Source organism: Vulpes lagopus, chromosome 3 (genome assembly GCF_018345385.1).
Source record: "Vulpes lagopus strain Blue_001 chromosome 3, ASM1834538v1, whole genome shotgun sequence".
NCBI classification, from domain to species: domain Eukaryota; kingdom Metazoa; phylum Chordata; class Mammalia; order Carnivora; family Canidae; genus Vulpes; species Vulpes lagopus.
Window position 1 is genome coordinate 55,908,331 of NC_054826.1, and position 14,592 is coordinate 55,922,922.

At 48.1% G+C, this 14,592-nt stretch overlaps 1 protein-coding gene across 1 annotated transcript; it reads left to right on the forward strand.

The window, feature by feature from the left end:
- The first annotated feature begins 6,319 nt into the window (after positions 1–6,319).
- Positions 6,320–10,534, forward strand: LRIT2 (leucine rich repeat, Ig-like and transmembrane domains 2). The gene is made up of 3 exons (XM_041748487.1): positions 6,320–6,429; positions 6,922–7,703; positions 9,774–10,534. The coding sequence occupies exons 1-3, from the start codon at positions 6,320–6,322 to the stop codon at positions 10,532–10,534; spliced, it is 1,653 nt and encodes a 550-aa protein (XP_041604421.1).
- Positions 10,535–14,592: the final 4,058 nt, after the last annotated feature.

Sequence of the window (14,592 nt, forward strand, 5' to 3'; positions counted from 1 at the left end):
TTCCTGGAGAAGAAACAGGGGGATTGACCAACTCGCCTGTATCAGTCATTTTTGGGTTTTTTTCTGTGTAACCACTAAAAGCAAGATGTTGGTGGTGTGCAGCAGCGAGCACTTATTTTCACACAACCTACAGGTCTGCAGGTTGACCGGGGCGGCTCTGCTCCGTGAGTTCTCTGCAGTGCCCAGGATGGAGCGTCAGTGGCGACTTGGAGCAGACTTCTTCCTTGGAGGGCTTGGATGATATCAGAGGAATGAGCAAAAACATGCAACATCTCTTAAGTTCTTGGCTCTAGAACCAGCACGCCGCCTGGCTGCCCGTGTTCTGTGGGCCAAAGCAGGTCCCGTGGCCTAACCCAACTCTCACAGAGCAGCAGAGGACAATTCTCCCAGGGAGCTGATGATGGGGCAGGAAAGAGTCTGCTGAGCAGTGATCTGATCTACCCCGCCCCTGAGGTACACGGCTAGGAAGTGGTAGTTGTGGACTCTGGACCAGGCAGTTGGTTCCAGAATTGATGGTCCCTGCCGCTCCCCTCTCCTGCATCTTGATCACATTTATGTTAACTCATAGACACCCACACCCCTCCTTGTGCATGAGCCACATTTGTACAGACACACACACACAGATACACTCTCTGCCTTCATTGTATACACTTAGGGATTCCCAATCTTTTTTCTCTGGATGCTGCTCTGCCTCGATAATCATTTGATTTTCAGTAAATTCTAGAGGTTTGGATGATGCCCAGGAGACTCCTGCTTGTTTCATCTCAGAATGTCAGGCTGGAGGAATCTGAGATGCCCTCCATGGGGTGTGGCACCGTACACTCAATGCTGTAGGGCACACAGCTCGTTTGTCCCCACAGAGTGGCCTTTGTAATTTGACTGAAACTTAGCTGGGTTCCTGAGGGTGTCTCAGGGCCTTCCCAGTTATTCAGGAAGCCACCTCAAAGTGGGATTCTTGCTCAGTTTGCTTAACACTGGGAAGCCGCTGAGATATCGTCTCTGCGCACAAGCAAAGGTGAATGTACCCAACAACAGGGTCAGTGTCGTGTCTTGTCTGCAGGACTGAGCTCCAGAGTGTTTGGTGCTAGGGCCTTTAGATACCAACTAAGGAAATTCAGGGACGGCAAGGAAACAATTTTGCTGGTATCAACCAACAGTCCCATATCGTGTTGAACATTTGCCAGATAGGAAACAGTGTAATGTGGTGATTTCTTTTTTTTTTTTTTTTTAAGATTATATTTATTTATGAGAGGCAGAGAGAGGAGGACAAGCAGACTCTGTGCTGAGTGTGGAGACTGACTCGGGCCCAATCCCAGGACCCTGAGGTCATGACCTGAGTCAAAACCAAGAGTTGGATGCTCAACCAGCTGAGCTGCTCACATGCCCCAATACAGTGATTTCTAAAGTTACTGTACTCCCTCTCATATTTACAAAGACCTGACAACATATGGTTCTGTTTTCTCTCATTTGATCCTTACAACAACCCATTATGGAGGCTGAACTACTTGATTTTACAGATGAAAAAACTGAAGCCCAAAGAGTTGAATAACTTATAGAGGGTAGTGATGGATTTTTCTTGGAGGGTCTAAGTCTTTGATAACTTCCTGACCAGGTTGAGGATCTTCCTTCAGTGTTGATCTCTGCAATGTGATCTATAGCAGCTCCACTATGGAAATGGATTTTTTTTCAAATCATTGAAAGCCATAAGAACCATAAGACCACCAGTACACACGAGCACGGAGTTTAAATATGTGGATATTTTCTGCCCATCATCTGGAGGGTGCATCTGACCATAACTTATGGACCATTAGCCATTAAAAAGAGAAATTGTTTGGTTGGAAGTTGACAAAACCACTGGCTACATCACGGGTCAACAACCATATATGCCGTAAAGAAAACCAGATAGTAAATATTTTAGGCTCTGTCACTGACTCAGCTCCTCTGATGGAATGTGAAAGCAGCCATAGACAATATATAAGTTGATGGGTACAGGTATGTTCCAATAAAATGTTATTTACACTAACAGGTGGCAGGCTGGATTTGGCTCCCAGGCTATCATTTTCCAACCTCTGCGGTAGTTTTATCAAGGCATTTCTGTTGTTGAGACCCAAGACTCAGTTCTGATTGTTTGATATATGAAATTGACAGGTACTCCCCAAATTAGAACAAGATGGAAGCGGCCACCTATTGAAATGGTTAAGATATTTCTTCTAAATGATTGACTGAGCCAATCAAGGTTGAACAATTATAGGCCCAAAGACAACTAAGATCCGGTCAGTTTTATTAAACCTTGTTTGACGAGAATTCAGGAACTTAAAAGCAAGATTTGTTAGTATTTATCCAATATCATGAGGTGTGTGGGGTGGAGGGAGAAGAAAGAGAGAATTCAAACTTTTCAATGATTTCTTAAGACCTACTTTGGTGGTCTGGATGGAATGACCCCCAAGATGGTCAGCCTCCAAATATCCATCTGTCAGTCTTCCTTTCTGTGTTCTTTCTTCCCTGATTTGCTCTGGTAAAGAATCATCCTGGATTATGTTCATGAATATTCATACAACTGGAAAAAAATGAATTCCCATTGTGAAAAAATAAAATGATACCTGGTTTATATATTGGTCTTTGGTATATGAGTCTGGTTAGTTTAAGTTGGTCCCTGAAAACCTGCTTAGAGTCCAGGGAAAATGATTTCTGGTCTCCCAGTGGTGAAGACCATCCTGCACCATGGTGATCCTACAGTGTGCTGTCCTTGGAAACCTTGTCTGGATGTTGACTGTGATTGTTGCATCTCCATCATACCTTTTTTCTGACTGCAACATGCTTATGTTCCTTTTGAGCTGGGCAGGGGGCAGGTCTGATGTCACTTATCTCGAGTTCCGTGTGTAGGTTGCAGGGTACAAAAGGCAAGTAACAGAAATTATACCCTGGAAAGTGGATGTGGGCTGTTGAAATTAGGCTATCGATCAAGGGACTCAGTGAACAGTGTGTTTAGAGCTCTTAGAGCTGGAAATTTTTAACTATCATATACTCCAGTAGAAATAAAAATAAATTTAAAAGTCTTTGAACACATTATTTGATTGCAAAGACATTGTAGTCAGGATAGCTTAGGCTTATGCTGTGCTAACAATCACCAAATTTTGGTGGCTTGCCATAGAAAGATTTATCCCTGTTCTTGAGTCTGTGGGAAATGTGGATGGAGAAAGGGTTTTGCTCCATTTATTCACCCGGGGACCCAGGCTGACGACGACTCCATCACCTGGAATGCTAACAACTGCTGTAGCAAGGGGGAAGAGAAGCTGGAAAGTCACGCAGGGGCTTTTAAAACATTATTTCCTCTAATAGTTCATTAGCCAGAATGCTAGTCACATAGCCTGCCTACTTCGGGAGGGCTGGGAACGTAGTCACCTGTGTGTCCATCCCAGGCAGGCCACAGAGCATGTGTAGCCAGGAGGACACCTCAGACGGGGTTGGCAGCAGAGGGAGGAGCCAGGGAAGAGCACCAGCTTGAGAAAGAGGAAAGACACACGTCTGCTCCCCATATGTCACCTGGCTCTCTGTCTGAGCTGCCCCAAAGTTCTTCCAACCCTGGGGTAGCATTTTCCAATTGAATAGAAAACTGTCTTAATAAGGTTCTATTAAGACGCGCCAGGGAGCCATCACCAGGAAGCCATTTCTATCTTTTATATATAATCGTGTCATAAACAGAGTGATCCCCTCCCCCCCCCACGGCTCTTCTCTACCAAAAATTCTAAGCCAAGTTCTTGAAAACATCCTTCAGGAAGGGACATGGGTGTGTCATAGTCTCAAACCCCTTCCCCTTGTTGTTAAATCTCTTGAGTTTAGGGACACCACTTAATCACTAGTTGTTCAAAGGAAATGACACAACCGAGCTTTAATTGCACCAGTCTCTCGCCTTAATTGACAACACAGCTACACCCCTGCATTCATATGCCAAATAAGGAGAGCAGGGGATCCCTGGGTGGCTCAGCGGTTTGGTGCCTGCCTTTGGCCCAGGGAGCGATCCTGGAGTCCCGGGATCGAGTCCCACGTTGGACTCCCGGTATGGAGCCTGCTTCTCCCTCCTCCTGTGTCTCTGCCTCTCTGTCTCTCTCTCTCTCTCTCTGTCTATCATAAATAAATAAATAAATAAATAAATAAATAAATAAATAAATAAATCTTTAAAAAAAAACAAAAAACAAAAAACAAATAAGGAGACCAGAAGATGAGGGGGTCAGGAGAGAAGAAGGAGCAGTGCAGAAGTGGCCAGCATAATTCCAGAGACGACATGCCAGTGGATGTTCTTCTCAAGCTTTCAGCAAATCACCAGAAGGTTAGGTTCACCTGGATTCATCTGAAGAGGATAGCATGGGATGAACAGAGGAAAAAATGTGGGGGATGGAGATCTCTTTAGGCCCTTACTGTTTGACGTGAGAAAAGAATTCATTAATGGGTTGCCCTGCAGTGAATTGAATCATATTTTTTTCCCCCAAAAAGCAAGCTTAACAAAATCTTGACCACCATGGTACAAGTCTCAGGAGTGAGATCAGAGTTGCCTCCTCACCCCATCAGGACAAACTAGCTGGGCCCTTGGGCTCTCCTCACCCTCAGTTGCTGTATATGAGTTGCTTTGGGAAGGGCATGATCTCATGCAAGCAATCTTTGCAGCTGAGCATCAACACATGCCTTGAAAGGGGTCTAAGGCTGCACATCTCCATGTCTAGCACAAGCTTTGTACCCATTGCACTCTCTTTGTTTGATTTTTAGCTTGAGAGGAAATCCAGAGATCTGGCCAGATTGTGGAACTGACAAGAAATTCAAATACATCTGGCATGGATGAAAAGCCTGGAGTGTAATCAGCTTAGTTGATGACCCATTTCCCCCATCCCTGGCTAACTACTAAGCGGATTTTCTTCCTTTAGGCCTTTTGTAGGGTATAATGTATATTATGAGTATTAAGAGAACCCAAGGAATGTCAATATTCACCAGGAAGTACCGTAAGTAATAAGGAAGCCGACTTTGTTGCTCTTCAAGTCTGTTGGTGTAGGAAGGGAATTAACATAACTCATGTATGTTAGGTACTTTATATAGCCTCAAAATTTCCTAGAAACACTATGAACTATTTATTAATTTTATTACTTTGCATAAGAGAAACTGAGACTCATGTACGTTGAGTGACTTTCCAAAGATTTCAAGACAAGGAAGCATAAACTAGAGAGAAGACCCCATGGCAAAGGGTCTATAAAGTTTTGCCCACCAGTGATTCCTTGCACCTAGAAAGTGTGTGGCTTAGAGTAGATGGCCAATAAATATTTGTTGAATAAGTACCCCAAATCACATAAAACATAAGTCCTTCATATTTATCATGTGAAATACACAGCATTCAGGGCAAGTTGTGAGATCCAGGATAAGAAACACACTTTAACTTATGCAGAAAACCTCTGTACTATGATGCTTCTCTAACCCCGCTCATCCAAGTGGCAGAGGTAGCCGTCTAGTGCAGTACAGGAGTGAATCCATCACATGAGGCATCGGAGAAAGCCAGTGATGCGAGTGGTCACATCTCGTTACCCCCCAATCTGCATTCACTTCTAGAGAGTGGGTGAAAATCCTAGCTTTCAGGGACGCCTGGGGGGCTCAGCGGTCGAGTGTCTGCTTTCAGCTGAAGGGGTGATCCTGGAGTTGTGGGATCGAGTCCCACATTGGGGGCTCCCTGCAGGGAACCTGCTTCTCCCCCTGCCTGTGTCTCTGCCTCTCTCTGAGTGTCTCTCATGAATAAATAAATAAAATCTTTAAAAAAGAAAGAAAGAAAGGAAGAAAGAAAGAAAGAAAGAAAGAAAGAAAGAAAGAAAGAAAGAAGAAAGAAAGAAAGAAAGAAAGAAAGAAAGAAAGAAAGAAAGAAAGAAAGAAAGAAAGAAAATTCTAGCTTTCAGGAGTCAACTGTGTAGATGAAGTATTAGATGGATTCTGGCCAAATAACCCGAACCGTTGTGTTCAGGATAGTATTACCTGCTTGTTTCTCAGATCATTCTGTAAGAAACTGAGGGAAGGTGGTATCAGTCCTGAGTAGGAGAACTGGCTTAGAGTTTGCTTTCTAGACTCAAGAACCAGATAAAGGGTGAATTTTGTGACCTTAGTTAAGAGATATAGCTCCTTCCTCATGGGTTCTGTTGAGCTTGTGATCTAGGCCATAACAGAGCATACAGGGGCTTTGCCACTGCTGTGCTGACCTGCATCACCACGGATTACCAGTAATAGGATTTGCCACTCAAAAGCCTAGACTACACTTACTGAAAACTTGCAAGGTAGTTTCTTGCAGAGCAGTATGGCTTCAGTTTCTCACTATTTCCTGCTAGTCCTGGTCTTTCTGGATTCAAATGCCGCTCAGCCATCCTGTCAGCCAGGATGTACCTGCTCAGAGGACAGTTTCGGCAGGTGCGCTGTGCTAACAAGATGCCAGGGGGTTCTAGGGGATGGGCTCTCTTTGGGGATGATGTGGAGTGGGACCAGGCCTAGATGTGGCAGGAAGTCAGTGAAATCTCTAGTTGGCTCTGAACTTCGGAGAACTGTGCACTTTCACCCATATGGGTCTCTTATTTCAAGTGAATAACATATATTTTTTCTTTTAACTCATACCTCTAATGCCAGAATAAACCTAATCTCACTTCTCTGATGTTTATATTTTTTGAAAATATTTATTTATTTATTTGAGAGAGAGAGAGAGAGAATGCAGGGGTGGGACGAGGGGCAGAGTGTGAGACAGAGGTGAAGCGGACTCCCCGCTGAGCTGGGAGCTCAATGTGGGGCTCCATCTCAGGACCCTGAGATCATTACCTGAGCATAATCAAGAGTCAGTGGCTTAACTGACTGATCCACCCAGGCGCCCCACTGACGTTCATCTTAAAGAGTTTGTGGTTTCTTGTACAGGACTCTGCAGTGTATGTCTATCTCTTTGGGAAAGATCCCAAGGAACCTTCTTGAAGAGTTAAAGCGGTTGAGGATTGAAAATTCGCCCTTATATGAACTACCTCGAGGGTCCTTCATCAACATGAGCACTTTGGAACACCTTTGGCTTAATTTTAACAACATCACTGTGATACACCTGGGAGCCCTGGAGCACCTGTCAGAACTAAAAGAGCTGAGACTGGAGGGGAACAAGCTCCGCTCAGTACCATGGACAGCATTCCAAGCCACCCCTCTCCTGAGGGTGTTGGATCTCAAGCACAACAGGATTGATGCGCTTCCCGAGCTAGCGCTTCAGTTCTTGGTCAACCTGACCTACCTTGACCTATCCTCCAATAGGCTTACGGTTGTGTCCAAGAGTGTCTTCTTGAACTGGCTGGCCTACCGGAAACAACGGCAGCCTGGCTGTGGAGCCAAGACTGTCCCCATCCTGGTGCTGGCACTGCACAACAATCCCTGGCTATGTGACTGTCGCCTGAGGGGATTTGTCCAATTTGTGAATTCCATCAGCATCCCGGTCATCCTGGTGAATTCCTACCTGATGTGCCAACGCCCTCTCTCCAAGGCTGGGCAGCTTTTTCACGAAACTGAGCTCAGTGCTTGCAGGAAGCCGCAGATCTCAACCCCCAGTGCCAGTGTCACCGTCCAGATGGGACATAATGTGACCCTGAGATGCCTGGCACAGGCCAGCCCTTCACCAACCATTGCATGGACTTATCCCCTGAGCATGTGGAGGGAATTTGATGGTAAGCCACGTGCGCCCTCTCAGTGTATCTGGGGGAAATGGTGAGGTCCACAGCAACTCTCTCCTCAATAGAGAGGTTCTAAACTGGGTCAATCGTGAAGTGAGGGTGTGGGTAAGACTGGGCTTGGCCTGAATTATACCCACCACAATGGGGACGTTTCCAAGACAGTGTTCCACCATCTGGAATGATTTTAAATGTTGCATACAGACCTCTATGGGATATACATATATATAAAATATATAATTATATATAAATTATATTATATATAATATAATATATTATATATTATATATAAATTATATTATATATAATATTATATATTATATATAAATTATATTATATATAATTTATATATGTGTAAATATATATTATAGTAGACTTAACATATTGTATAAATATTATAAATTATATATGAACAGATAGATTCCTTAAGAGTGTTCTAGATGCAAAATACTACACTGTATGTTCTTAAGTCATAGAATTTCTGACCAGGACTGATTCTAGAGATTATCTATTATTGATTGCCTAAAATTGCTGGAGCAGACCCAACCGGGGTACTTGTTTGAAATAAAATCTCCAGGCTCCTGCCTTGGAGATTCAGATTTCCTGTGTCCAGGGGTGGGCCTGAGATTAACGCCTATTAACAAGTGTTCTCCCTTCTCCCCTCCTCCTTTCCCCAAGTAATTCTTACCATTGGGCAAGGTTGGGAATTCCTAGACGTTGACTGAATTTTACACTTCCCACCACTCTGTTGTTCAGACCTTACTGGCTTGAAGTTGTAATCCTGGGACCCAGGTGAGGAAGTGACCTCCATGGGCCCCATCACTGGGATTCAGACCCGCCTCTCATGTCCTGAAACTCTATGGTGTGCTTTCATACCTCAGCTGGAATCCCCTTTAATGTTACCCTGCAGGGTTGGGACAGGGATGGTCTCCCTTGGGATATCTTAAAGTTGTCTAGAAGACAGCTAGACCTATCTGAGTAAAGCTTGAGAAATACAGTCAGTTACCCAGATATTTGTTATGCATGGTGATAAGCCGCTGGAAGATTAAAAAAAATACCTAAGGAACTGAACTGTTGAGTTTTTCCTATCATTTTAATCACATCTTATTGGGTTGAGATTAAATACTAATGAAGGAGAAATGTAGGATTTATTATCGTAGCATCTTGAAGAACAGTGAGATGCAGGCAGATGTCTTTTTTAATGGTCTGTAGTCAGTGCCTTTGGTACCATGTTATATTATCCTCTCAGTAATGACAACAGCTTACACTGAGTGCTTACTAACAAACTTAAACTATTATCATCCCGTTTTACTGATGAAGAAATCGAGGCCAGGAGAATCTAAGCAACTGGTTTAGCACCATACTCTTAGTAAGGGATAGAATCCAGGCATTTGGCTCAAGGCTCTGAGCCTTTCTGCACCTGGGAGCTAAAAAGGCAATTCTTTTAAACAATTTTTTAAAGATTTATTTATTTTTATTTAGAGAGAGTGAGCACGTGCACATGAGTGGAGAGAGGGGAAGCAGAAGAGGGGGAGAGAGGGAGAGAAGCAGACTCCCTGCCGAGCATGGAGCCCAGCTTGGGGCTTGATCTCATGACCCCGAGATCACGGCCTGAGCTAAAACCAAGAGTTGAAAGCTAACCCACTGAGCCACTCAGGAGCCCCCAGGAAGGCGATTCTCGAAGCTCACAATATCCCACAGTTGCTAGAGATCTGTCCCCAACCATGCTGTTAGCTTAGCGAGGCTTCTGGTGGTTTGGTTGGAGCAGCGAGTGGAGCTGGAAGTGTGGTCTTCGTAGGCAGAAGAATGAGGTTCCAGGACGGCCACTGCCTCTGAGCACATGTCTCTATGGGCAGGTTGCTGAATCACTCCAGTCCTCAACTTGTTATGAGTAAAAAGGGGGTACTTACCTTATAGGGTTGCTGAGAGGCCAATACCAGGAACGTAAGCTTGGTAGGCAGTCACCTCCAGCTCAGGAAAAAAGCAAAGAACGGGTGTTGCTGGGCACCGTCCAGCTTTCTAGCAGGGACGCGCCCTTCAGAGCCCTTTTGCTCTCTCTCCACCCAGTGTTGACTTCGTCGGCTGCAGAAGACACTGCCCTGTCCGAACTGGTCATACCTGCAGCCCACCTGGTGGACAGAGGCAATTACACCTGTGTGGCCTCCAACTCTATGGGCCGGAGCGCGCTGGTCATCGCCCTCCACGTGCAGCCCACCCGGGCCCCGGCCGCTGCCCGCGCCCCTCCTTTGCCCTCGGAGGGCGAGGCCTACATCGACCTGCGGGTGGTCAGGCAGACGGTGCACGGGATTTTGCTGGAGTGGTTTGTGGTGGCCGACGGCCCCCGGGACCCGTGGTTCACCCTCTACATCGCGTCCGATGCAACGCTCAGGCCCGAGGTGGTGCACATTGGCCCTGGGGTGAACACGTACGGGCTGGAGGACCTGCAGCCCAGCACAAAGTACGAGGCATGCCTCAGCCTGGAGGGCCAGCCCGCCCGCAGGGGCCGCTGTGTGGTCTTCGTGACGGGCCGGGCGCAGGGCGAGCTGGCCGCGCGGGAGCGCCTCCTGCACGTGGCCGTGGTGCTGAGCGCTGCGCTGCTCGCCCTGCCCGTGGGCGCCTACGTGTGGGCCGCCCAGGCTCACTGTCGCTGCCGGCCCGGGGGGCTGCGCTGCTGTCCCCGGCGCAGGAGGGGCCCCCGCTGTCCCCGGGCTGTGCCCCAGCTCGGGGACTGCTCCTACGTGGGCCACAGAGCCCCCCGTGGGGACGGCCCGGGCCGCAGAGACACCGAGGGCGAGGCGCACAGAGGCGGAGAGCAGGACTGGGCCTGACCGGTGGGGCTGGGCACGGGGCCCTGGGGACCGGGATGCCCTGGGGGGCCTAGCCCGCTAGTCCCCTGTGGCCTGGCCCATCTCGTCGACACCATCTACTGAGCACCCACTCTGTTCCGGGCACTGACCTGGACCCAGCGATCGGGACTGGGGTGCCCAGGGAGCTTTATCCTGTCCTATTAATGATCTTATTATAGGTGGTGGCTGGGAAGCAATAAACGTGACCCTTTCCCTGTGACGTTTACATATAACTTTCCCATGGGCTGTCCAATTGGAGAAAGGAAGAGTTCTACGCCTTTCTACAGGTGAAGAAGCTGAAGCCCGGCACGTCACGGTGACTTGGCCAACACCACCCATCTCCTCGGGGGCGCAGGCACCGTTTGGAGAGGCTCTAATTCCATTGTTTCCTCTAAGTGTCTGCTCCGCAATATTCCGGGGTGTCCTTCAGGAAGTATTACTCTTCCTCTTATTGGAAACTCCCAAAGAGATCACATACATTTGACGCTCCAAAGAGCTGCCCTATGGGACAGTGAGAGCCTGGTGGGTGATGTGACCCTCGATCCGTGGGTGTCTGCATCCCCATGAGCATCCCTTGTACCCCTGAGAGCTGATGCCACCATCAGTGAGGAACAGGAGGGGGTGGCTGCAGCCCAGGGCTCATGCTCCAGGGGTTGTTAGAAAGTAGAGCTGCGAGGGCCATCCACCCAGAAGGAATAGGACCTCTATGAAATCGTACGACCCTGTCATCATATCATTGTCACCTGCAGAGGGGGCCTACAGAAAGAATCCTGATTCCCACCTGGTCTCGTGAGATTCTCAGCTTCAGGCTTATTGTTCCAGCCATGTGTCCCTCGCATCTTGGTGCTGAGCACAAGTGTTTGTTCCATGAATGGGGATATAGGCTCCATTCCCTTCCCTATTAAGTGTTTCAGGTTCTCCTATTAAACCCTTGAGAGGTGAGTGTCTCCTCCTTCTGGGTGCACATGGAGTGGAGTCTTCCGCATGAACCCAGGAGACAGCGCATTGTCCCTCGGGGCAGGCTTGCCACTGGTGAGCTTCCCCCAGGGATTTTTTTTTAAAGTCTATATTCATGAGACACACACACACACACACAGAGAGAGAGAGAGAGAGAGAGAGAGAGAGAGAGAGGCAGAGACACAGGCAGAGGGAGAAACAGACTCCATGCAGGGAGCCTGACGTGGGACTCGATCCCAGATCCTGGGATCACGCCCTGAGCCGAAGGCAGACATTCAACCACTGAGCCACCCAGGGGTTCCTTCTCTGGGGATTTAAACCCACATCTGTCTTTGCAGCTTCTCTAGCAGCCCCAGGAAAATCCCCCGATGACTGTTGATTATAAGCCGGTCTCCTGGGACATTTTCTCCCTTCTTGCCATCTTCTTCACCAATTCCTGCCTACCCTGCCAGGCCCATGTCATGCATCATGCCCTCCAAGGCTTCAAAAAACAAAGCCACAAAGACATTATCACACCTAAGAACATGCATTTTAAAAAATCGTATATACATACGTAACTGGTCATATGTATACCAACAACACGTGCGCGTGACGCAGCAGGGATTTTGCTCGTGAGGAATTTCCCATGATACATTTTGGAAAAATAAAAAAGTGGTCCGAGCAAAGCAGGAGCTTGTACTGCTCCTGGCCTCTGTGTGGTTTCCTCCACAGGATGGGGGGCTGCCCAGGGCACAGCGATTCCGAGGCGGACTGGGGGTGCCATGAAGGCAGGAGAGGATGTTCTGGTCTCCACTTCTGGCAGAGACAGCTTCAGGCAGGCCTGGAGCCGAAAGGACAGGAGGGGGCAGAGGGCCACAGAGGGAGCTCATCAGTGAGCAGCGGTGCCTGGCAGCTTCTATGAACACGATCCAGGGAGAGAGAAGTCCAGAGAGTCAATCGGAGAAGGACAAACATATGGTCTCATTCATTTGGGGAATATAAATAATAGTGAAAGGGAATAGAAGGAAAGGGAGAAGAAATGGGTTGGAAATATCAGAAAGGGAGACAGAACTACGGGTGGTGGAAGGGGAGGAGGGGGGTGGGGGGGTGAATGGGTGATGGGCACTGAGGGGGCACTTGACAGGATGAGCACTGGGTGTTATTCTATACGTTGGCAAATTGAACACCAATAAAAATAAATTTATTATTAAAAAAAAAGAAGTCCAGAGAGGATTTCTGGTTATTATTATTTTAAGACCCTTAGATTACCCTTTAAAAAAACCCTGGGGGTAAAGATGTGCATTATTCAGATCGATTAGGCAGTGTGACAGCAGGGCTAAGAGCACAGCCTGGAACTCCGGAGCCCAGGAACCCAGTTTCTTGGGCTTAAATTTTGCCTTTGCTTTTTCTTACCCAGTAAGAAGTCACTTTGTGACTTTGGGCAAATGACTCTCTTTTTTTCCCCCGTGCCTTAATCTCCTCACTTGTAACGTGGGGATGATACTACTCACCTCTGGGGTTTTCCTGATGATTAATGACTTTTCACATGGAAAGTTCTCAAAGCAATGCCTGGCACCTCGCAGGCTCTCAGTGATGCCACCCCAGCCAACGTCATCGCCCTCGAGAGGACCTGTGTCGATCTGTGGGTCAGACTCACCTACAGACGGTGCCGTCTGGAACCGCAGACCTCACCAGGATTACGTACGTGTGGATACATGTGGGGCTGCGTGTGAAAGCACAGCTATGCTGACGCCCTTCACATTCTGTTTAATTTTTTTTAAAGATTTTATTTATTTATTCATGAGAGAGAGAGAGAGAGAGGCAGAGACACAGGCAGAGGGAGAAGCAGGCTCTATGCAGGGAGCCCGACGTGGGATTCGATCCCACAGGATCCTGGAGACCCGGGATCGAGCCCAGGTCTCCAGGATCGCACCCTGGGCTGAAGGCAGGCGATTAACTGCTGAGCCACCCAGGCATCCCACATTCTGTTTAATTAATGTTTAAAAGATGCTGTAGTTTCCAGGGCACCTGGCTTCGCCTCAGGTCCCGATCCCGGGGTCCCGAGAGCCAGCCCTGCATTAGGCTCTGCACTCAGCCAGGAGTCTGCTTCTGTCCCTCGCCCTCTGCTCTGCCCTTCCCCACCATCCTCTCTCTTGAGTAAATTAAATACATTAATAAATCTTAAAAAAAAAAAAGATGCTCTCATTTCGGATTCACCTGTCATGCCCTCGGGCATCTTCTCTATTTAAATAGAGCTTAGGCCAAGTAACTGTAAGGTGAGCGCCTTTGGTCCAGGACACATCTGTAAGCAGGAGCATCTGTACTGGCTTCTGGAACGAAGGCCTCGCCGGCCCCACGGGTCTGCTCTTGTCAACCCGAGGGAGGGATTTTGTGCTTTTTCTTTTTCCTTCCTTCCTTCTGGCTTGTTGGAGCCTGGGGACCTAACACCCGGAAGGGGGCCCGGCACAGACAGTACACTCGGAATTGATGAATAAACAAATGACTGAACCTCATTCAGCTAAAAACGTGCATTTGCATGATTTCATCATGTCACACGGACATCCCAACATCACCAGCCTGCAGCTACAAAATAAAGTCGCTTACTTTATTGACCACTTTATGGTGGTTTAAGCCGTCGCCACTTCATTCTGGAGCCTGGGCCAAACTCCACCGAACCCCAGCCCCCACCCCACCTGCGCTGCTTCTGTGACTCTCCTAAGGGACCCCCCCCCCACCATGTCTGCATGGACTCTGGCAGCCGTGGTCCTCAATGGCACACTCCCCATCCTCCCCGTCCATCCTGCCACGGCCGGGGCCCTTGAGGATCGTCAGAGGAGCACTAGCACCTGCCAGCATCCATGCCAGGCGGGCTGACCCCGGCTTCTCTCAAAGTCCCCAGTCCTCAAGCAGCAGCACTGCAGAATGTACCCCAGGGGGGCAGGGGGCCCCGGCTGTGCCCCAGCTCTTGCCACATTTCACCAGCTGGACTCTGAGGGACAGCTGTTGGGTACAGAGTCCCACTGGTTCTCTTGGGGACACTCTCCTCAGTTCCCAACTCCTTTGGAATGTGGATGCTCAAACACAGGCTCCAGGCTGCACAGGCC